Source organism: Spermophilus citellus (genome assembly GCF_964194105.1).
Source record: "Spermophilus citellus genome assembly, chromosome: 2".
In the NCBI taxonomy this organism is placed as follows: domain Eukaryota; kingdom Metazoa; phylum Chordata; class Mammalia; order Rodentia; family Sciuridae; genus Spermophilus; species Spermophilus citellus.
In genome coordinates, this window is record NC_138183.1 from 182,070,067 (window position 1) to 182,095,569 (window position 25,503).

Below are 25,503 nucleotides of genomic sequence, written 5' to 3' on the forward strand. Positions count from 1 at the left end.
CCCAGAAGCCCCCTATCACTGAGCCATACACCCAGACCTTTTAATTTTGAGACAGGTCCTAAGTTGCCGAGGATGGCCTTGAACCAGCAATCCCATCTCAGCCTCCTTAGTTGCTGGGATTATAGGTGTACACTACAGTGCCGAACAAGAAAATGTTTCTTAACTAGTGTAATGTGTTCCTTCAGTAATTAAGAAACAGGAAAAAGAAAAAAAGTTACCTTTTTTGGGGTGATTTTAGATTAAAGATGGAAAGGAATAAGTTCATATTATTCTTACATGAGAATCTAGGCACTGGTAAGATAAACTACAGGTAATTTTTAAAAACAAACACCAAAAAAACTCTTACTCTATCCCTTCACCAGTAAGATTAAAATCTTACATTTTCAATAAATAAAATGCCTGCCTGGCAGGCTGTATGAAACAAACATATGCTTTCTATTAAGAACAGAGTTCCATGGGGATTGTTCACAGCTTATAAACCTGAACTTTACTCTCCTGTAGCTTTCAACTTACAGCACTTAGGACTTCATCTCTGTGCCCTTCTACACCTCCAAATATTGCCACCAGAGTGTCCGTTTGAATATTCCATAATCGTAAAGCATGATCTAGTGTAAACATACAAAAAATTAAGATGAACTTTTATCATTCATTTACTCTGAACTTTTTCAGCACCTCCTTAGAGAAGCAAACACTATAAAAGTTTAGACTTAAGTTACACACAGTAAAGACTAATAATGAAATCCATATTATATAGCAACTTAAAATATTTATAACATTTATAGTATTAACTAGATAATTTTTAAATTATGTAATTTAAAAAATATTTTAAAAATATTTTAAGCTTATTTATGTCAAATAAGTTTCTTTAAATAATATCCTAATTTGATGGAGAGATACTTTTGAGATTAAAACAGAGATTTAACATAATTTTATATTACACCACAGAATAAGGTACTAGCTCTTCCCTTCACCACACTCATATTAACAAAGCAAAAGGGATTGAGCAGATTTATAAGATTTCTACAGAAAGCCAAAAATGACTGAAAATAATATGCATTGTAACACGATTGTATAGTATGACAGTTTTCCTTTGAAAATTACGTAACTGTAATTTGAACAACTTCTTTTATTTCTTTTTTTTTTTTTTTGCAGCCCTGAGTACCAAACCCAGGGCCTTGCGTATACTAGGCCAGCCTTCTATCACTGAAATATACCACCCCCTGCCCCGTCCCAACTTATTCTATTAAACAATAAAGAATGTATAGCAAGCACCAGTGAAACTCCACATCATGTACAACCACAAGATGGGATTCTAATTAGAGAAGTTACACTCCATGTATGTATAATGTCAAAATGCATTCTACTGTCATGTATATATAAAAAGTTTTAAAAATATATAGCAAAAGAATGCCACGTAGAGCTTGAAATATAACAATACTCATATTGTAAATGAGTATTAACATACTATATAATTACCACCAGGAGGCAATAGTACATTGAGAAATTAACATTGCTATAAAACTGATTTCTTGATTCCAATCATGTACAAGTTTTTGAGTATACAAATGTTTTTCACTAGTACAAGTATGTGCACATGCATGAGCAAACCCACACCCCTACCTACAATTCATAATTTTATGTTTAATATTAAGGACCTGCTAGCTTGTTTTACAAAATGGTTACATTTTACATTCCAACCAGCAATGTTTGATCATGTTATAATTTCTCCACATCTCAATCAATACCTATCTGCCTTTTTTATTATAGCTACCCTAACTATCTGTGAAATGGTTCTCATTGTGCTTTTGATTTCAATTTCCTTAGTGATTAATAATGATGAACATCTTTTAATCTGTTTATTGGTCATTTGTGTGTGTTTTCTGGAGACATGTTTATTTGGAACTTTTGTCCATTTTTAACTGGGTTGTCTATTTATTGTTGAGCTGTAAGAGCTCATATGCTCATGACATATATTTTCTCCCATTCATAGGTTGTCTTTTCACTTTCTTGATGGCATCATTTACAGTAAAATTTCTACTCAACTTGAAAAGGTTGTATGCTTTTTTTTAAAAAGCTATATAGATGAACACGATGCTATTATTTGTTTACTTATTTTATGAGGTACTGAGGATCCAATCCAGTGCCTCACATGTGCTGTGCAAGCACTCTACCACTGAGCCACAACCTCAGCCCAAGGCTGTATGTTTTTTAAAAACATTCTTGCTCATACAATAGGGAAAGACCAGGGTTAAAAATTGTGATATTTAAATGAGGAGAATTACGTCTACTCAGCTGTACAGGAATATTTGAGCTCAATTACTGTCACCAAGGGACAAAAGTAACTTCTTTTCCTAGTGGTAATTTTTCTTTCTTTCTTTCTTTCTTTTTTTTTTTTTTTTAATATAGAGGATTGAACTCAGAGGTGGTTAACCACTGAGACAAATCCCCATCCCTTTTTTATATTTCAAGACAGGGTCTTGCTGAATTGCTTATATATTAATATTGCTGTAAAACAGCTAAATTGCTGAGGCTGGCTTTGAACTCATGATCCTCTTGCCTCACTCAGACTCCCGAGCTGCTGGGATTACAGGCTTACACCACCATGCCTGGCCTAGTCATAGTCATTTTAACTTCAGCCTCAATATTTACAGAAAAAATTGACACAATTTTCATATGGGAGTTTTTTTGTTTCTGGGGAATCAAACCCACAGCATTACACATGCTAGGCATGCCCTAATGTTAGGTAGTAGCTACCAATGAGAAGTGAAATGCATGCCAAGGTCACAAGCGTGCCTTAAATTACTTCTGAAACGGAAATGAGGAAAAACACTCCATTCACAATATCCTCAAAAAAAAAAAAAATAAAATACTTGGGAATCAACCTAACAAAAGAGGTGAAAGATTTATACAATGAAAACTACAGAACCCTAAAGAGAGAAGTAGAAGAAGATCTTAGAAGATGGAAAAATATACCCTGTTCATGGATAGGCAGAACTAACATTATCAAAATGGCGATATTACCAAAAGTTCTCTATAGGTTTAATGCAATGCCAATCAAAATCCCAAGGGCATTTCTTGTAGAAATAGATAAAGCGATCATGAAATTCATATGGAAAAATAAAAGACCCAGAATAGCAAAAGCAATTCTAAGCAGGAAGTGTGAATCAGGCGGTATAGCGATACCAGATTTCAAACTATATTACAGAACAATAGTGACAAAAACAGCATGGTACTGGTACCAAAACAGGTGGGTGGACCAATGGTATAGAATAGAGGACACAGAGACTAATCCACAAAGTTACAACTATCTTATATTTGATAAAGGGGCTAAAAGCATGCAATGGAGGAAGGATAGCATCTTCAACAAATGGTGTTGGGAAAACTGGAAATCCATATGCAACAAAATGAAACTGAATCCCTTTCTCTCGCCATGCACAAAAGTTAACTCAAAATGGATCAAGGAGCTTGATATCAAATCAGAGACTCTGCGTCTGATAGAAGAAAAAGTTGGCTACGATCTACATATTGTGGGGTCGGGCTCCAAATTCCTTAATAGGACACCCATAGCACAAGAGTTAATAACAAGAATCAACAAATGGGACTTACTTAAACTAAAAAGTTTTTTTTCAGCAAGAGAAACAATAAGAGAGGTAAATAGGGAGCCTACATCCTGGGAACAAATTTTTACTCCTCACACTTCAGATAGAGCCCTAATATCCAGAGTATACAAAGAACTCAAAAAATTAGACAATAAGACAACAAATAACCCAATCAACAAATGGGCCAAGGACCTGAACAGACACTTCTCAGAGGAGGACATACAATCAATCAACAAGTACATGAAAAAATGCTCACCATCTCTAGCAGTCAGAGAAATGCAAATCAAAACCACCCTAAGATACCATCTCACTCCAGTAAGATTGGCAGCCATTAGGAAGTCAAACAACAACAAATGCTGGCGAGGATGTGGAGAAAAGGGTACACTTGTACATTGCTGGTGGGACTGCAAACTGGTGCGGCCAATTTGGAAAGCAGTTTGGAGATTCCTGGGAAAGCTGGGAATGGAACCACCATTTGACCCTGCTATTGCCCTTCTCGGACTATTCCCTGAAGACCTTAAAAGAGCATGCTACAGGGATACTGCCACATCGATGTTCATAGCAGCACAATTCACAATAGCTAGACTGTGGAACCAACCCAGATGCCCTTCAATAGATGAATGGATAAAAAAAAAATGTGGCATCTATACACAATGGAGTACTATGCAGCAATAAAAAATGACAAAATCATGGAATTTGCAGGGAAATGGATGGCACTAGAGCAGATTATGCTTAGTGAAGCTAGCCAATCCCTAAAAAACAAATACCAAATGTCTTCTTTGATATAATGAGAGCATCTATGAACAGAGCAGGGAGGAAGAGCAGGAAGAAAAGATTAACATTAAACAGAGACATGAGATGGGAGGGAAAGGGAGAGAAAAGGGAAATTGCATGGAAATGAAGGGAGACCCTCATTGCTATACAAAATTACATATGAGAGGTTGTGAGGGGAATGGGAAAATAAACAAGAAGAGAAATGAATTACAGTAGATGGGGTAGAGAGAGAATATGGGAGGGGAAGGGAGGGGAGGGGGGATAGTAGGGGATAGGAAAGGTAGCAGAATACAACAATTACTAATAGGGCATTATGTACAATTGTGGATGTGTAACCGACGTGATTCTGCAATCTGCATTTGGGGTAAAATTGGGAGTTCATAACCCACTTCAATCTAATGTATGAAATATGATATGTCAAGAGCTTTGTAATGTTGTGAACAACCAATAAAAAAAATAAAATTAAAAAAAAGAAAAAAATAAATAAATAAAATAATCATTTGTTCTAATTTAAAAAAATTACTTTAGGTCCTTCTTTAAACTATTTCAAAGTAGATGAGAAAGAAAAGTGTGGTAGTTAATTTGTAGACAATAAACAGAAGCAAAGGAGCTAATGGGAAATATGTCAAAAGAAAAGGATTAATGGGATGGGACTTGACAGGGTCCATTGATGGTGATGTGAAGCTAGGAATTATGGCTATAGGTATCTTCATCTGTCTGGGAAGAAAGTTTCCTTTAGTAAAACAGGCGCACTAAGGTAACTTCTGACCAGCTACTGACCCCAGTGCCCACATCAACATGGGATTGACTTGTAGATGAAGCCCCCCTAAATAGGATGGCCACCATGACAGTTCCAGAGATGAGCAACTAAGGTCAAAAACTCCACTGCCTTGGGACTGGGGAATGTAGCTCAGTTGGTAAAGTGCTTGCCTTGCATGCACAAGGCCCTGGGTTAAATCCCCAGCAACACACACACACACACAAAAAAAAAAAACAAAAAAACAAAAAAAAAACAAAAAAACCCCTCCACTACCTGAAAGAAGTTGAACACCTGATTGGCAAAGAGTACAGAGTGGTCTCTAATTCTGGTAAACATCAAACACTAATAAATTTGTAGACAGCATTGTCTCCTTTTATCATTCTCTGCTCAGATGCCCTAGTGTCTCATTGTAAGAGTGCTCTCTGCTTTAAGTTTCACTTTGCTTATTTACTTTAATTTCACTTACTTTCTCTTTAAAGTCCTCTTGAATTGCTTTTGGTGTCTGATTTTAAATTTTGTTATGTCAGAACACAAGAACTGAGATTTGGAGTTTCAACTCCTTGCTTTCCTATAACACTACCACTGAGCTACATTCCCAGCCCAAGTTTTAATTTGAGGACTGATACGCCTAAGAAAAAACTTGACTAGAATAAGTAGAAGCATAAGAGAAGGCAATGAAAAATAGAAACAACACAACCTAATTCATTTTGGAAAGCTCAGAAATGATTTAGAATGATTAAGTGGCCTGTTTAGACCCAGAATAAACTTATAATGTCAGCATAAGCATAAGAGCAATACAAAGCTTTATCTTCATAGAAAATATTCTTAAAAGTTTATGCTGGAGAAATAAGAATTTTATGGAATTCTACAAAGAATCCTTTATACAACAATCTTCGAAAATTTAAAAAAACAGTGATTGTCATATGCTGTTTTGATTACATGATTAGACAGAGTGATGGTAACTGGTAAAAATGTTTTTTAAAACTATCTTTAAAAACTTTTTTAAATGCTATAACTTTGAGCCTGTGTCACTTAAAACCTGACAAAACTATAATTATTCATATGAGGACAAAGTTCTAGAAGTACAACAATACCATATGCTAAATGAGAAGGGTAACATATACTTCACTGTCAGTACCAATTATTTTACTAAAGTCTGATGTCAATGCCATAAGTACATTTCACTGTTCCTTTCTTTAATTCTTGGTTTGTGAAATACTAATGTAGCCTAAGATTTTATAAAAATTCACTGTTACAGAATGACCCCGCAGATAGCATAGGTTTTAAACGGGCCATTAAACCTGCTGGTGACCCTGTCCACCTTGGCCACGTTCATCTGGATGGACACGTGGTCCGTGGCACCAATGATGCAGCTACTGGTGAAGCATTTCTGTGGCATGTACAGGTCCACGAACTCACCAGCATCATCCTGCATGTTGAAGCGCACTAGCTGCCTCCACCACAAGTGCAAGCGCAGAAAGGAAGTGGCCTACTCTTTAAAATTGTTATTTCCGAAGAAATAAGACTAAAGAAACATTTGCTTCTCTTACCTTTACTTACTGACAGGAGAAGATTTGGATCTCTTGGGTGGAATTTCAGCTCATTGATGGCATTTCCATGACCAACATAGTGCTACAATAAATTTAAAATATTTCAAATTTCATATCTCGAAAATCAGTAAATTTTTTATAAGTCTTAAGAAAATGGAAAAATAGTTTTACTCATTAAAGTAGTGGTTTTCAACCTTAGCTACAAATTAAAATTGTCCTGCAGACTGAAGGGGGAAAAAGATGCTCAAGTCTCACTTGGATGTTCTGATAGGACTGGATAGCAAAGACTCATTTAAAAGATCCTTAGGTAATTTAATGTGCCCCCAGGGTTAAAAACAGTTAATTAAACCAGTCTCCATATCATCTTCCTAGGCTTTACCATTCAGTTAATCACAAGGTGTCCTTCAATCTACAAACCCCAGTTTGGGTGTCTTGCAAAACCTGGTATTTGTCCATTAAAAGCCTCTCAAAAGAAAGGCAAGAAGGGAAATTATTTTAAAAGAAAAGCATTACAAGCCTGGTGGTGGCATACCCCTGTAATCACAGTGATTTGGGAGGCAGGAGGATAGCAAGTTCAGAGGCCAGACTCAGCAACTTTGTTAGGCCCTAAGCAATTTGACAAGACCCTGTCTCAAAATAAAGCATAAAAAGCAATGGGATGTAGCTCAGGGATGTCACCCCTAGGTTTAATCTCTGCCAAAGAAGAAAAGAAAGAAAGCATTACAAATATTAACATTTTTCCCACTTATTCCTCAATTTAATTACACAACTTTCACAAAGGACTCAAAAAGATTTGTCTAAAGAAAACAATAAAAATGCACAAATTGTAAATTTTGCAGTCACTGATTAGATTAATTTTACATTGAAAACAGTATGTTTTCACCAATGTACATTCAAAATATGCAATTTAGCCATAAAACCCACCTTTATACATTGCATTGTTATAGGATTAATTATCCTTATTATGCCTCTTGATCCAGCTACCGCCAGCAGAGGATGGCTTGTATTGCTATCATAGGTCCATGCACAAGTGTAAAAGTTTTCATCAGCCTAAGAAATGCCACAGTTAAGAAATATATTTTTGAAATAAATATGTTAATAATTGTAATATGTAGAATCCTCTCAAAACACTGCTGTATTTTTTTTTTTTTTGCGGGAGGTGGGGTGGGGTGAGGGTGTACCAGGGATTGAACTCAGGGGCACTCAACCACTGAGCCACATCCCCAGCCCTATTTAGTATTTTATTTAGAGAGACAGCGCCTCACCATCGCTGAGGCTGTCTTTGAACTCGTGATCCTCCTGCCTCAGCCTCCCGAGCTGCTGGGATTATAGGCATGCGCCACTGAGCCCGGCAAAAGCAGTATGGTTTTTGACATATAAGTTCTGATTTTTTATTATACAACCAAATTTATAAAATGGTAATTTTAGGTCTAAAATCCATGCCAAATGAGTAAACAAAACTAGTCCCTTCACTCAACTGTATTTATTATTTAGCTGTTTGTATAATTCTGTTCTTATAGTGTCACTGTAGTGCCAAAGCAGCTATAGACAAAATGTTAACAAGTGGGCATGGTTGTGTACCAATAAAATTTTATTTACAAAACTAAGTCAAGCTGTAGGCTCTACTTTGCTGACCCTCTATCTTGATAGTTCTGTCCATCTCCAAATAAAAATAAATATTCCACTTTCCACTTTTTCTGTGTGAGATCTTCCCCAACTAGCAATACTTCTTTCCATTATCACCTAGAGAAGACTGTCTTTATCTTGTTTGCTTGGTTTTTCAAATGGATCTGGAAGAAGCTTTTACTGCTCCACCTAATCCTCTGCCTTTTAAATTTTTCCTTTTATTCGATAACTCGTGTTTTGTAATATTTTATTTCCTAAGCAGAGCATGTTAATTTTTTCCATCTAAGTTTTTGTTGATCCAATACTTGGAATGACTGACAGTTACAGCTTCTGATCAACTCAAGTTCATTATTAAAACTATGCTGAAATTTAAAAATTCTAGGCAAAGTCAAAGAAACAAGAAGTTTTAGCTAGTCCTAGTCTCAGCTAATATTTTCTATTACCAGATTTTTACTATTCCTTTCTCCAGTCTGATTCTGAGGATCAGGAAAGTCAGATACCAAGATTCTATTGGGTGACAATGACAGTGAAGGAATAACATTGCCTAAAGAAAGGACAGTAACTTGGGGCTGGGACTGGGGCTCAGCAGTAGCACACTTGTCAGGCATGTGTGAGGCACTGGGTTCGATTCTCAGCACTGCATATAAACAATTTTTTTTTAAAAAAGGCCTATCAACAACTAAAAAAATAAATTTAATTAAAAAAAAAGAAAGGACAGTAATTTAAGGGAATTAATTTAGAAAAGTTTTGGTTTTTTTATTGAAAATAAAAGTCTTTGACCAAAGATACTAAAACCCAGGAAAGGATACATCAGCATCCACATAAGACTGCAATAACCGGATTTCACCTTGTGAATGACATTCATATAATGTAACCTAATGAAAACAAAAATAAAGTAAATTTCATCTCAAATACAGAAACACACTCTTTAGCTTCTAAACATTCTAATCACAATATTATCTTAAAGACTCTACAGAAACTATTGCCCTAAAAATAACTCCTTTAAACTTATAAATTTATGAAAATCATTATAAAGCCTAATATGTTTCACATAATATCCAGAGTATATTAAATATTCTAGTAATGTTTCTATTTATTAATTTATAAATTATATTTATAATTTTATAATATTTTACAAATATTTTATTTCCCATCATTTAAATGTATTCTTCATCCTTATAATTGCACCAACCTCTCAAAGTGAATAAAGTTGAACACCCAAAGTAATTGTGGTTTATCATCCTTTATTTAAATCCATAACAAAAGTCTTTGGCACCATAAAGAAATAACAAATATTCAGAAACAGATACATTTACCATGATTAAAGAGTATACAATGTATCCATGTACCAACACATCAGCTGATACCCAATAAATATGTATAATTTTTGTGCTTTTTTGTATCAGTTAAAAAAAATTTTAAAAAGACTTTATGTAGTTATAGGCCATTATTAACATAAAAAAGTCTACAATTTGCTAACAGTGAATTGCTTTTCCTTGTATGGTAGCCCTTTTCATTTGATTCATATTCCAAAATTTAAAATATAGCAACATATACAACTTTAAAAATTTTTATAAAATTTGCTCCATTTTTCTTATACCTTAGTCACATTAGTAAAAATCTATTATTAAAATTTAACAGTAGCATATACTATGAAGATCCTATACATCATTTATCACTATTAAATTCATAAAATAATCTCCCCTAGATCATAATCTAAAAACTAATCTTCATGTGGTTGTTAATTATATCTTAAAAGATAATTGTTTTCCCTTTCTTCTTTTAAAGAAATCCTAATGGCAGGACTTTTTAGAATTCAATAAACTATATGTAATACACTTCAATGTCATTTTAAATGATTCTTTTTCTTAGAAAGCTTAGAACACTGCAATTAGCATACTTGAGCAGAAATTATACCAATTCTACTACTATCATGGCCAAGTTGAAGAATTATAATGGTAGGTTTATGGGGATATCTTAAAAATGGATTCAAATTGAATTAATGGGCTTCATGCCAGTTAGAAAATCTTTCTTGAAACTACACTTTTCCACTGATTGCTATTTTCAAAGAATATGAGAACTAAACAACTACAGGAAGACTACATATCACACAACCTATGTTTGGCTGAACACTAAGAAAAGCTGTTATCCCATGTTATCAACTTCACTAGTAACTTTCAAGTACTTTTAAAAAATTTTTTAGATGTAGGTGGACACAATACCTTTATTTTATTTATTTTTATGTGGTGCTGAGAATCTAACCCAGGGCCTTGCACATGCAAGGCGAGTGCTCTTACCACTGAGCCACAACCCCAGCCCAAGCACCAGAGTCTTAATGTAATTAAAACTTTCTCAAGTCAAAATTTATTTTTTAGAAAAAAAGAACTGGAAGGACGCAGCCCAGAATGGCTGATATTTGAAGAATACTGAACGGACAATTTCCCTGTTATCAAGTTAACTTACTAAAACAAAAAAATATTAATACAAGGAATCAAAAATATAGAAAACAAGTAGTTCACATAAAAAATTAGAACTCTCAATGAATTTTAACACAATTACTAAAGACACATAAGATGTCATTTTACTCAATTAAATGACTAATGAACATCTCAGATTCATTTCTTTCCTTTTTGAGCTAAGGGTAGATAGAGTAAGTGACTTGTTAACAGTCCATATCCAATTAGTCTATTTTCTTCCTATTTCTTTTTCTGAACACATCAATCTATTTCTATGCTATTCATCTTAATTCCCACCACAGTATTAATGGATAACCAAAATGTTAGCTACTTATAGACTTAAAGAGGAAAATTTTTTCTTGAGATGATTTCAATTTTTAAAAGAAAACCTGTGAGGACTCCCTGGAAATTCTAACTAGGGAATTCCTAGTTAGAAATGAATAGAATGAGTACATCTTTGCAACCCAGCTATTTAATTTAGCCCCTTATTTAATTAAAACCTTAGAGGATGCGGCTGTAGCTCAGTGGCAAAGCACATGCTTGGCATATGTGAGGCACTGGGTTTGATCCTTAGCACCACATAAAATAAAGGCATTCTGCCCATCTACAACTATTTAAAAAAAAAAAAAAAAAGTTGTTGATGCCATGATGTGTGCCTATAATCCCAGCAGCTTGGGAGGCTGAGGCAAGAGGATTGCAAGTTCAAAGCCAGCCTCAACTGAAATGAATTACAGTAGATGGGGTAGAGAGAAAAGATGTGAGGGAAGGGGAGGGGGGATAGTAGGGGATAGGAAAGGTAGCAGAATACAACAGTTACTAATAGGGCATTATGTAAAATTGTGGATGTGTAACCGACGTGATTCTGCAATCTGCATTTGGGGTAAAAATTGGGAGTTCATAACCCACTTCAATCTAATGTATGAAATATGATATGTCAAGAGCTTTGTAATGTTGTGAACAACCAGTTAAAAAAAAAAAAGAATTATACTTGTAACAGTCACCAAAGTTTAGAATAAATTATGTGTTAAGCAAGAAATATTATGCAAGACATCATTTTTTACACAGATAACACTTTCACTTAACTTCGTTGTATCTTATACTTAAAGTTTTTACAACTTTTATTTCTGTGAGATCATTATTTCATTTCTTAAGATCATTACTTGCTTGTAATATATATTTGGAAATTTTTTTTCAAACAAAAGACTTTTTTATTGTTTCCTATCTATTAATTCAAAGACTATTAAATATTGGACTTATAGAAAACAAAAAAAAAAAAAAAAGAAAGAAAACAAAGCCAGCCTCAGCAAAAGTGAGGCACTAAGCAACTCAGTGAGATTCTGTCTCTAAATAAAATACAAAATGGGGCTGGGGATGGTGACGCCCCTGAGTTCAATCCACAGTACTTTAAAAAAAAAAAAAAAAAAGTTAAGTGATGGTTTATGTTAAAATGTGCCAGCATTGCTCTTTTCACCCATTTCTCTCAATTTAAGATAACTCTGGCTTTCTTAAAAGCAAACTCAATGGTAAAGTACTGCCTAGCATGCTCAACGCTCTGAGCTGGATCCCTAGCACCACAAAATAAATTAGTAAGAAAATAAATAGCAAACTCAGATATTTATTGCAAATAATTAAAACACTTGCAAAACTGTTATTTAAACCCACTGGCTTTATGCTTTCATTTACAGAGCCATTAATTACTTTATTTTTTAAAAAAATCACAAATTTCTCATCCAATTCAATTCATAAGTAACAAAATAACTTTAAAAAAAGAGAAAAGTAGTCAAATGTGGTAGCATAGGTCTATAAATTCTACATACTCCACAGGCTGAGGCAGGAGGACCAAAAGTCTGAGGCCTGCCTAGGCAACTCAGCAAGACACTGTCTCAAAATTTTAAAACAGAGCTGAAGACATAGTGCAGCAATAGAGTACTTGCCTAGCATGCATGAGGCCCTGGTTTCAATCCCCATCACCACATCACACATACATACAAATACCCACACCACACATACAAATGCACATGCACACATGGACACACACACACAGCAAGAGAGAAGTTAGTTCTTTCAATCACCCAAAATACTTATGAAGAAATATAAAACCTGTTTGATGACCTACTTTAGTAATAAATGTATTTTCCAATAATAAATATTAGTTTTAAATTGACAATTTCTAGAAAGTTTTACTGTTAGATAAAAGAATCATATTGTTAAACCATTGTTAAATCATATTGTTAAACACAAAATTTAGTTCAAAATCATTCATTCTATAATAACAAATCCAATAATCAAGCAGAGGGCCAAAAAGACCCCATAACACTCACTCTGTTGCTTCCTACAGTTGCAAAGACTAATGGATCTCCTTCTTTACTGTGCCAGTTAAATTGAACTCCAAACAATGGTTGGTTATGATCTTCCTATAAAATAATCATGAAATAAAAATTCAACAGTGTCTCTTAGAAATAAAAAAAAGATAGTGAACTAACCGAACTAACCTTTACCCTTTCTCTAAAATATAATATGTTATTTTTGTGAATCATACATAAGCTGACTTTTGACTATAAAATTAAAAAATCTTGACTAGACCAGTTTTCACATCTTTATATACTGTATATGATAAAGTTTTATAACAATAAAAGACTTTGATCACTGCCTCAGTAACATTTATTTAGGTTACAATTATTTGTCTATAAAAAAACTTCGATATGTACCTTTCATTTTCTTTAACTCAAATCGTTTTTTCCAGAATCACAATACATTGGGTAAATTTTGATACACATATTTAACATATTGGGTCAAGAGGATAAATTTATTTTTCCAAAAGAGGAAACCAACAAATGGCTTTATAGAGGTAATATAACTTTTTGGCAATCACTAAATTTTACTAGGCTTAAATTTTCCTTTGTAAAGTGAAATATTATCAAAACTCTATTTAAATTACTGCTTTCTATTAACTCTATATAAACAATTTTAAATAATCTTGAATTTGGGTCTTTAAAGAAAAACATTCCAGGAATTTTATAATGAAAAAGAATACCTGAACAGTGAGGGCCGTGGGAGTAAATGGACTATATCTTCAGAGACATACAAACAGACAGATCATAAGATTACTCACTTTTGTTTACATGGTTATTTTTCAGTTTTAGGACTTCACTGGCAATCTCCTGGCATTTAACATTAAATTTCAAGTTTACTGGAAGGTACTGTTTTCACTTTAAAATTTAACAACTTTCATTTTCTTATCATTTGAAAAGCCATAGCTTTAGGCTTTTGAATTATTTAAAGGCAGTTAAAAACATCTTCCAGATATAGTAACTAACTCTTAAGCTAATATAATATTATCGTAATATTTTAATAAACACTTTTTTGAGAGGCTGAGATTAATTTCTCTTTTACACACTAAGCACTTAATTTTTGCTAGACAGGAAAACATCATGTAGCCACAGCTTCTTAAGCTCTCCTAAGCCTTTACCTAAAAGTATAATTAGTTATCTACATTTAAACACATATATATGAAGTAACATAATGTTTATTTTCCTTCAGGAAAAATAACCCCAAACTTAAAAAATAAAAAACACAAAGTGGAAATACATCAGAAAGCATTTAAAATAAACACCAGTAATCCTTTTTATAAAGTAAATGTTATTGAGGCAGTAATTTAAATAACCCTAATCTCTTATTTTCCCCAAATATTGACTACTGAAAAGTTTTTAAAATTGCACACCTTTTCCTTTTAAGACAAATATAAATAAAGCAAAGGACAAAAAGATTTTTTAAAAAAACTGTACAAAGTAAGACATCTGTTTCAATTTATACTTCTTAGTTAATGCGTAACATTCAGCTCTTTTTAATAACTGGTGCCAGAAGTAGCTCATGTTTTTTAAGGTTCACCAGAACATAAAGAGTTACATTTCCTAAAATATTTTATTTGAATTAACAAACAATAAAGCAAAACCACATGCAATACTCAGTATTACACATTTACATTAAAATAAAAAACAAAGCCAAAAAGCTGAATGTGGGAGATTGTATTATGCTATTTGAACCTCAAATTAAAAAAAAAAAAAAAACCTTAAAAACCCTCTAACATTAAAATATTTTAAACTTAAAAGAGTATCTTGTATGCCATTGAGAAATAATTCTAAAGCCTAACATTCAGCCCAAAAAACCTGTCTTTCTGAACATACCTTGAGGCTGTTTACACATTTGAAAGAATATTTGCATTTCTTCGACTTCCATTTTCCCTTTCCCCAACTTTTCCTTCCAGGTGCATTTGGTGTATTTGTAGGTGTATCAGGGCGTTCAGTGTTTGTACCACTTTCTATACTGACAGCATCATCCTATAAGCAGTAAATTAAGAAAAATTACATGAGACAGTGATATTTTCAGGCAAGTGACTTTATACTGGAAAGATCTAATGGACCTAAAGTCTGCAAAAAAAAAAAAAGAAAAAAGAAAGAAAGAAAAATGTACTTCTGTCTTCAAATAAGGATACAAAACACCAGAATTTTTGTAGGTATTTTTATATTTCAGCAAAAATGAAAACAAAATACTAATCAGATTGATAATGGAAAAGTAATATTGCCTTTACATAATAAGGTACTGACCTACGCCAGCTACTTTAATACATGGGATCATTTAATCTTTAGGGCACTTGTTAGATAAGGAGGTGTTGAGAAAGCCTAATTGTTCTCATTAGTTAGGGTTGCTGGGATTCCACCCTAAAACTGTGACTACTAAATAATTTCCTTGCTTGTTACTCAATTTGGAGCATAGAGGTAGGTGGCCATTTGAGGCCAAAGTGTTAATGCTTCCACTTTGATGTAGTTTTTACAAGTCCTGATATTCATATGCTGTATATTGACAACAAACTATTCAGAATTTAAAGTCTCAATGGCTTCAAATGGCTATTTGTAAATAAAATGTGCCTCGTAGTCCTAACATAATCAGAACCCTGAAGACAATAGTTAAAAGTAAAATCCTTCCAAATACAGAAATGAATGCAGAAATCTTAAAAATTCTTCTAATTTATTTCTTATCTCTGGTACAGAAGACATACTAAAGGCCCTTTAATCTCAAGACAATTTCACTACCTTCTTGAATTACAGATTCCAATGTCTCCTTAGGAATAAGATGATTTATTTACATCTATGACCCTAAATTCATTCAAGGAAAAGTTTGTTTTGTTTTGATCTTTCTTTCTTCAAGTGCCTACTAACATCTGCTAGAATAGTCTAAAAAACATTGCCTTTAGGGTCTATTTCTAAATTACTGCTTCCTAAAGCTGGTTTATATTACAGAAGGTTAAAATTAACTGAAGTATCAAAAGGCATAGTAAAAAAAATCATATTAACTCACTTGAAAACAACAATATATTTCCTGGGGATTTCAAACTTCATATGACTCCAAAATGAAATGCATTTTTAAAAAATACCCTATTCTGGAAAATACTAATTATCTAGCATAAAAAAAAATAGATGGAGACAGGTGGCACAAAGTGCTCAACAAATATTTGAACTGTAATTTAATGTGAGTGCAATTAAACATTATGGAAATAGAAAATGTAAAATTTTAAAGTTGGGTTCCTAGCTTGAAATGTTTTTTATGTCTCCCTATATTCTCCCCACTTGTCAGTTGTATTTACATAGTTAAAATCCAGGATAGAAAAATGTATCAATGAAAAACCATGCTTGTAGTTCCAAATTATCTGATTACAGTCTTCCTCACTGTCTTTACTGCTAGACATGCAAATTTTGTCACCATAGAATAAATTCAGTATAATTCCCTTTCCATTAGTGTAAAAAATATTTTGTCTCCATTTGCAATTCATCCCTTCATTTCTTTATTTTATATAAATTTGTACTGTTTGGACTTTTTTGGTTTTCAAGTTATAACATTTACCTAATTCCTTCAAGTGAGTAAAATAAAAATGTTAACAATGTTCACACACTTTTTTTCTGAAAAATTACCTTTTAACAGAAGAGAAATGAAAGAAAACGAACAAACTCTGGAGTTGGGAATGTGGCTTAGTGGTAGAGTGCTTGCCTAGCATGCATGAGGCCCTGGGTTCAACACCCAGCACCACAGAACAAAATAACACAACTTCTTTTTATTTTGGCTAAACACTGAGCCATTAGTCAAGAGGCCATACAAAAACATTGTCACACTGCATATTTTATCTCTTGACCACTTAATTTACCCATCTATCTCCTCCAAAGGCAAGATGGAATCAAACGGAAACAAAATGCTTTCATTTTGTCTTTAAATTAAAATAAAATCTTTGTTTAATATGTACTCAGGCTGACTCCCACCCTACTCCTTCCTCAAAGTGCAGAATGACAATGCCCAACAAGAAAACAGACTCAGGAATAGTAATTTGTCCCTTAATCTTGTCCCATTACTCTAGCAAAGGGCAAGCCTCCAGATTAGGCCTTCTGGTATCATTAACCACAATAACCATTAATACTCTTTCAGACACTAACTACTTTACAGTCATCTGATCTTAAAAAGCTTGATAAAATGACAGAAATATATACAATAAATCTCAAATATGTTCTTCAATTCTTTTAATAACTTTTTAAAGAGTGTTAGCTGGGGCTGGGGATGTGGCTCAAGCGGTAGCATGCTCGCCTGGCCCGGCACCACATACAAAGATGTTGTGTCCGCCGAAAAACTAAAAAATAAATATTAAAATTCTCTCTCTCTCTTAAAAAAAAAAAGAAAATTAAGATCAATGTAGCTAATTAAAAGAGTGTTAGCTGCTCAGGTTACCTAACTCCAACTCAAAAACACTTTCTTCCCCCACCTGCTTTTGGTCTTGTTATTATTCCCTCCCTATAGAGTAAAACCACTGTCCTTGTTAGTTTTTCTGGAACTTATTTTTATAAAATGTTCTCTACTCTGTGTTGTATGGAATTCAGAAGGTCTGTGAATTCAAGTGGGGAAAAAAATTACATCTTAATTTCCACCACTTTGAAATTTTACACTTCCTTCTGTTATAATGGAGGTAATACAGGTGCCAATGTTAGCATAGTTATGATTCTGTCACTAATAGAAATTAGATATTTCTTTTTTTAATATTTATTTTTTAGTTTTTTTTTTTTAGGTGGACACAATATCTTTATTTTACATTTACATGGTGCTGAGGCTCAAATCCAGTGCCTCACCCATGTAGGCGAGTAAATACTCCACCACTGAGCCACAACCCCAGCCCCGAAATTAGATATTTCTATATCACACTGGTTAAGTGTCCTTTATCCAAAATGCATAGGACCAAAAGTGTTTCAGATTTTAGAATATTTGCATATACTTTACCATTTGAACATTCCTAACCCAAAAATGTTAAAAGCTCCAAAATTCTAAACATTTTGAGTGCCAACAACAAATTTCAACTCAAAAAACCCATTCTTCCCCTACCTGCTTTTGACCTATCATTATTCCCTTCCTCTAGAGTAAAATTACTACCCTCGTTGGTTGTTCTGCATTTCAGATTTTGCATTTTCACATCAGGAATGTCAACCTGTATTACAGTTGCTATGGATCTTGAAAAATAAGCCTGTCACTATCCTCAAATCCAATGCTAGATTCTGTTGTTAAAAGAAATATATATTATTAAATCTGATTCCACACCCCCCAATCCCATGGAACCCAGGGCCTCCCACATGCTAGGCAAGTGCTCTACAACTGAGCTATCCCCCTGGTCCTAAAAAAACTTTAAAAATATATTATACAATTTTATAATTGATCATGTTTTGTAACCCCATATACTGTATTTAGTACATTTAAAAATGTTATTTTGGGAAGACTCCACAGGCTTCATTGAGGGGTCCAAGCATTAACACCAAAAAAAAGTTTAAAATCTCTGTCCCCTATTTGGAGGAAACAAAACAAAAATCTAATCCAATCATTTGGTTTTTAATTGCTTCAGAAGGTACCAAAGAATATATTCCCCTCAGGGGTCTACAAAAAAGAAAATAAGCTTTCACTTTATTTTGTCCCCTGAATTTTTCCTCACTCTAAGTAGGTTTCACATTTTCATTATATTTTTCCCGATTATTAAGCATATGAAATGGCCAGAAATATAACTCTATATGATCACAAAATAAGTAACGGTAATTATTATAAATAATTAACAAACATTTGTGTACTATTTATTATGGGACATATACTCCTTAACCACTTTACTTATATTACCTCATTTAATCCTCACACTCCGTTTAACCTTCATCTAAATAAATCTGTCTTTACCAGGGTTGCCTAAAATCTTCCAGGTCGTTCCCTTTACAAACTGCCAAAGGAGAAACTACCCCCACCCATACCTAACTCAAACGTGGTTCCCCTCCTAGTCAGAAGAAGACCCTCTCAATTATGCCTTTACAGAAAAGGTGACACTCGGGCACACCCCACCTCCACCGACAGGGCAGAGGCAGCCACAAGACCTCCTTTAATAAAGTCATCTAAACCCCTATGTCAAAGATCTATACTTTCCATCCTGGAGTTTCTATTGGTATCTAAGGGTGGCACAGACCCTAAACTCCTTGAAAGGGGTGCCTAACAGACTCAGCCTCTTCCTTTCAACTCTTAGGAAAATCTCTAACATGCCTTTTAAACCTACATGAATCTCAGATCCGGAATCTTCCCTATATCCCCCAAAGACTCAAACACTTCTGCATCACATGTAAAAGGAACTCAAAAGAGACCTCTCAGACCCCTGTAACCATTTAAATCCCTCTCCTTCACCAAGTTTCTGCCAGTTCTCAGCCCCAGCTCAAAATCCCCCCAGACAAGTTCAATTTTCTCCAGCACGCCCGCGTTTTCCCGAGTACAGGGTGACACCTCTCCCTCCCCCCACAGTCGCCCGCCCGCCCCCGCGCCTACAGTTTTAAAAGAACTTAAAACTTCTACTCCGGAGTCGCGTGACTGCTAGGGGCTGCACTCACATTCTCATCTCCAGAGAGATCCGGGTTGCTGTTCTCGTCGCTACTCAGCTTCTGTTTCTTTGCCGAAGGCATGTCGGTTCCCGCCGGCGCTGTCGACACTTCCCTCTCGGACATATTCCTCCGCCTCCCTCCAGGTTCCTGCCGCCTCGGGCGGGGCCTCCGCCACACCGCCGTCAAGCAAGCCCGGCCCGAGCTTGCGGCAAAGTTGCCACTGCCGCCGCCACCTCCACCGCTCCCCCCACTGTCGCAAATCGCGCCCAGCCGCCGAGGCGGGCGTGCGTGCGACCCCGCCACACTGCTGAAAAAGGGGCGCGCGCGCGCGCCCTCCTGCGCAGCTTCCTGGCTTCTTCCCTTTACCCACTCCCGTCTTGCTGTTTTCCCGCCGCCCTCCCGACAGATTGCACGGAGACGTATGATCCGTTGGTTTAAGAGGGCAGTATTTCGTAGGTCCCCTTTCCCCACCACCGCCTCGAAAAGAAGAGGCGGAACTCAAAGGGATGCTCCCTCACCCCTTTCTTCCTTCCAAAGACGTTTCAGCCGCAATTGGCTCAATCCTTCGATCTCCGACCCGCTGCAAGGGAGCGAAAGTCTGTGGAATGGACTAGACCACCAATGTCCCAGAGAAGGGGAAGGAATACAATAAGTCACCTATTGCTTTACCTGTGTATTCCAAGTGTCCTTAATATTGAACTTGGAGGATAATGTTTTCCCTAAATCATGGAAGCGTGGACACCCTACTTTTCGCTTGAGGATAGAAATCGGAAAAACTGTACACAGTTTCCGAATCGCCACCCCTATCGAGCAAATGGAAGGCACTCACCAGAAGATGCGCATGCGCCCAGGCGTATTCTCGCGCTGGGTTGTCGGGAGCCACCTCCTCCAAGCCCCTCCTCTTTTCGAATTCTTGTTTGCTGAACCAGGTAGTCTATCGGGTGTTCAAAGTCGGGCTGGATTTCGAAATGCTCTTGGATTCAAGTCTGGATGTACCCTAAATTCTTGACGAATATCTTATTCTGATGAATATTTGTTGCAATGAATTAATGATTATCATCACCTAGTTGGTGCCAATATTGGTTAAGGTTTAAATAGAGATATCATTAAATTACCTTACTCTAGATTCCAGTGTGTTACAAGCGAAGTGCCCCCTTAGAAGATTATCAAGGCCCTGGAAAACGCCAAGACCTGTAAATCATTGCTCGTCGCTAACTGTGTATGCGATTGTGAGACTTGGGCAACGGTCCTTTTTTTTTGGTTTTGCACGTCAGATACGATAAAAAAAATTTAGAAAAAGACAATAGAATTGTTTTATGTCGCTGAAATATTTGGCCCTGTTGCATGTATCTGGACTCTTGACCCGTGCCAAATACACCAATGAACCTGTGGATTTCTTGGATGGGTAATTAAACCATATAACTGAATGAGTATCAGGAAGAGGAAAATGATGGCAATAAAATAAAATACAGCATTCCCCTGTTTCAGAACGTAATTGTGATTACTTGTCTTTCTGGGTGTCAGTGTCCTCATCTGTAAAATGAGGAAATAGGAAGGGACCTAACATTTCTTGAGCGCCCACTTGATAGTGTATATATTTTCTCATTTAGATTTCAATGTATCTTCCAGTGGATAACCAGTCTAGAATGCCCCATCCTAATATTCTAGCATACTTAAATTACTTATGCATGCAGATTGCAAGTCACACTTTCTTTTAGATATAAGCAGAGTACTGGTTGAGAATGAGAAAAAAAGGAGATAAAGCAATGAAAAAGATTTTTACAATGAAGTCTCAGGAAAATTAAGCGGGAAAAAATTCAAGTTCAGGTCTTAATAATTGCAGTTATTGTTGAGCACTTCTAGTGAGTCAAGCACTGCAAAGATTTCTTCAGTATGTAAGAGAAATGAGACAAGTATAGAGCCAGTTACTGAGAAAGTAAGAAGTCTGGTGCTATCGCTTTTATGGACAGAAATGCACTCCCATTATTGGGAAGGACATTCGTGAAATATAGCTCTACAGATAAAGGATAATCAACAGAAGCATTTCAGGTACATATTACTGTGGGAGCTGGGAAGTGGGAGTCAACTTCTAGATGAAAAGTGCTGAATATTTGAATAAAGGACACATGGGAAGAAAATACATTTTCAGCATTTCATGTTACTGTAACAAAGCAAAAATATTTTTAGAGTCTTATTAAGGTTTGGAGGGATTATTTTTTAATTTATTTTCTGATGAATCAGGGTTGATAAATAGAAATTAGTTCATGTTCTTTATTAACAATGTTAAAAAAAACTTATTCTGAAAGTTGTTTAAATGTTAGGAAAATACACTCAGGGCTGTCTTGATAGATGTCAAAATATAATGGAGAAAAGTGATCATGCTCAACTCTAAATACAGCAAAGACAAGTGAAGATGAGATGGGGGAATGTGGTTGAAAATTATGAAAAGGAAGATATCAAAGACATGAGCATTCTAGCTAAGCCAATTTAACAGGATTGTTGCTGAAGGTAGCCACAGTAATGAGACATCAAGGATTGGGAATTCTTTCTGAACTGACTTACCAGAACTCTAGTACAACTGAATTAGACAAGCGAAGACAAGGTCCAAGGACAAGACCTAGATGAAAAGAGGGTGCAAAGACTCCTAACTAAAGCCAAGGAGAGAGCCTTTGTCACTATTTATTTGTCACTTAATGAATATTTACTGAGTACCCTCTATATGTCAATATCACAGGTATTCTATATAAAGTACTACTTTTGTAGTATTAATATGTAGACATCTACCCAGTTTCTCAATACCGAATTCTACCATGAAGGATTTCAGAAACCATCACAGTTGGAGAGATCTTACCTCCTATATTTTACAAATGAGGAAACTGAGGCTTAGGGTAATTAAAAGTTTGTCCAAAGATGAAGAGCTCAAGTAGCAGAGCTAAAGATTGTATTAAATCAAATGAAAAGCCAAAGAAACAACAGCTCTAGACTTCTGTAATTATCCTCACAGAGCTTGTTTGGTCTTTAAACCACACAATCTTTTACACACCATTAAAGAACATCAAAAAGTTTTCTCAGCCAGGCACAATAACATAACACCTGTAATCCAAGTAACTTTGGATGCTGAGGCAGAAGGATTGCAAGTTCAAGACTAGCCTCAGCAATTTGGCAAGGCTATAAGCAACTTAGTGGGACCCTGTCTCAAAACAGAAAAATGGCTGCGGACTTAGCTCATTGGTCAAAGCACCCCTAGGTTCAATCCCCCCCCCCAAAAATAGCTATCTCACTTAGGACAGAGGACATAGCTAGACAAACCTGGGAAAATACAAACAAGTCTGGAACATAGTTAATAGTAACATGTATTTTAGTTTCTTAATTTTGACTTGCATATTATGATACTATGTTAACAATGACAGAAACTAGATGAGGAGAGTCCAGGAACTACCATGTTTGCCACTGTTCTGTAAAACTATTCCAAAAAAATTTTTTTTTAAAAACTTAAACTTAAAATAATGCTATCTCAAGTGGCCTATTGAGAACTCAGTAAGAAATACTCTCTGGGTCCACACAATGTCACATGCTTGTAATTCCAGACACTCAAAAGACTGGAAAAGGCAGAAGAATTGATAATTCAAGGCCAGCTTCAGCAAACTTAACAAGACCCTCAGCAACTCAGGGAGATCCTGTTCCAAAATAAAATTAAAAGGACTGGGGATGTAGCTCAGTGGTAAAGCATCCCTACGTTCAATTCCCAGTTACCCCTCTTCCCCCCAAAAGAAAGAAATACCCTTTGGCTTCAGATAAATGATTGGTTGATCTTGAAAAACTTTCCAAGATCATTTGGTTATATAAAAAAGAAAATTCACATTCTTCTTTGGCATTGTCTTCTGGTATAAGTTTCATATCAGGAAATGAGTTTCAAAAGCTAAATTAAATCCTTCCCATTTCCATTGAAATTTATTTTTCATTCATACAGTATTTTTGTCTCTTCTGCTTCATAAATAGCAGCTGTTCATCATCATTCATGCAATCTCATATGCTTGCAGATCTAGTATTCTATGAACAGAACATCATATGGCTTCTTTGAACATTTAGAAATGAATGAGGAAAAAAAGGAATGAATGAGGAAAAATTTATTGAATGCCATTTATGTGCAAAGCAGTATATAATTTCAAGTATGGAGGTTCAATAAAAGGGAAAATAGGACACAGGACCTGCCTTTGAAAAGCCTGATATTCTTCCAGCATTAAAAAAAAGTATCTCATGCACTTAATAAATATTTACTGAGTACCCTCTATATGTCAAGTACTGTTCCAGATGCTGAGGAGACTTGATAATAAGGAAATAAAATAGATTCCTGCTGTCAGAGTTTATTGTCTAGAAAGAGAAACAAACTTAACCAGACAATCACCAAATAGATGTAAAATTACAACTGTAGTAAGTGGTATAAAGAGAAATAGAAAGTCAGGGCTGTTGTTTGCCCATATGGTGTCTTATTTAAAAAAGGCATTACCATAGGCAAAAAGAGCCCAGAGAAGGTAAACCTTGGCAAGCAGACTGTGCCTTTGGTGAATCAGAAAAAGATGCTCCTTTATCCAGTTTGATACAGCCTTGTTCATGAACAGGCCTTTGTGAGTGGAGCACAAACTGGATTTCACCCCCATTCATCACCTCAGGTGAGAACCTAGGTTTATATAAATAACCTGCATAAGCGTAAGTAGCAGACCTATAAAAAGGTTCTAGATTCATATAGTAAAGGAAGGCTTCAGAGTTTCCCTGAGGAACAGAAAGAAGAGTGGAACTTCAAGAAGAATGAGTTAACCAGGTGAAAGAGAAGAACAACATTCTGAGGAGTGATAACAGCATCTACAAAAGGCCCTGGGGGCAGGAATGAAAGGAACAAAGGTCATTGGTAAGCTTAAACAGTCAGTGCTGGTGAAGGACTGGACAAATGGCGAGAATATGATAATATATAAAGCTAGAAAAGTAGGTAAGAAATCAGACCATGCAGGACATTGTAGACCATATTAAGATTGTTGTGTTAAAATGTATATCCAGCTGATAGGACATATACAGAAGGAATTATAATGGCATTACTTTATTTTAATTTTGTTGATATTTCATTTATATATAGTGAAATGCACAGGTCTTAAACATGCAGTTTGATGAATATACATCCATGTAATCCATATCAATAAGATGTGGATGGAATTTCTAGCACTTCAGAAATTCTCCTATTGCCTCTTCCCAGGCAAACCTTTATTCTCCCCAAGCAATCCACTGTCTATATTTCCTATATTTGTATATTACTTTTGTTTTATATGAGCTTTTCCTATTCTCAAATCTCACATAAGTGGAATAATTCAGTATGAGCTCTTTTGTGTCTGATTTGTTTGGTTGCACATAATGTTTTTGATATTTATAAAATGACATTAACATATAAAGAAAAATACTGTCTAGGTCACAACTTTCACATTTCAACAAGCATAAGAATCATCTGGACAGCTTGTTAAATGACAATTGTCTGGACCCCATTTCCAGAGATTCTGATGTACTAGGTTGGGGTATAGTTTTTTAGTGTATATCTCTAACAAACTGAGTATTCAAGTATTCAAGAAGCATACTTTGAGAACCTCTGATCTAGACAACAAAAATAGTTCCTAAGAGCCTATTTCTTTTAAAAAAATTATTTTAAAGGAAATTCTATGTGCCAGGAACTGTCCAGGTTGATGAGATTTAAAAATAACTAAAATGTCATGCCTGTCCTCTAGTTACTTAGAGTCTGGTAAGAGAAGACAGGGGTAAACCAAATAAGTA

General features: G+C 35.2%; 1 protein-coding gene across 3 annotated transcripts in view; it reads right to left on the reverse strand.

Annotated features, from left to right (window-relative positions):
* Window positions 1-21,057, reverse strand: part of EED (embryonic ectoderm development) — a 35,206-nt gene extending 14,149 nt beyond the window's left edge. Inside the window, exons 1-7 of one of the 3 annotated variants that reach the window (XM_081274556.1) lie at window positions 19,702-21,051; window positions 14,950-15,102; window positions 13,087-13,179; window positions 9,119-9,184; window positions 7,608-7,733; window positions 6,684-6,765; window positions 514-605 (exon numbers count right to left, since the gene is read on the reverse strand). In XM_081274556.1, the coding sequence (XP_081130682.1) occupies window positions 514-605; window positions 6,684-6,765; window positions 7,608-7,733; window positions 9,119-9,184; window positions 13,087-13,179; window positions 14,950-15,102; window positions 19,702-19,815 (726 nt within the window). In that variant the 5' untranslated portion in view covers window positions 19,816-21,051. Of the gene's footprint in view, window positions 1-513; window positions 606-6,683; window positions 6,766-7,607; window positions 7,734-9,118; window positions 9,185-13,086; window positions 13,180-14,949; window positions 15,103-19,701 lie in introns of all 3 variants that reach the window. The other 2 variants (XM_081274558.1, XM_081274557.1) reach the window with 2 other exon arrangements.
* Between the last annotated feature and the right edge of the window lie 4,446 nt (window positions 21,058-25,503).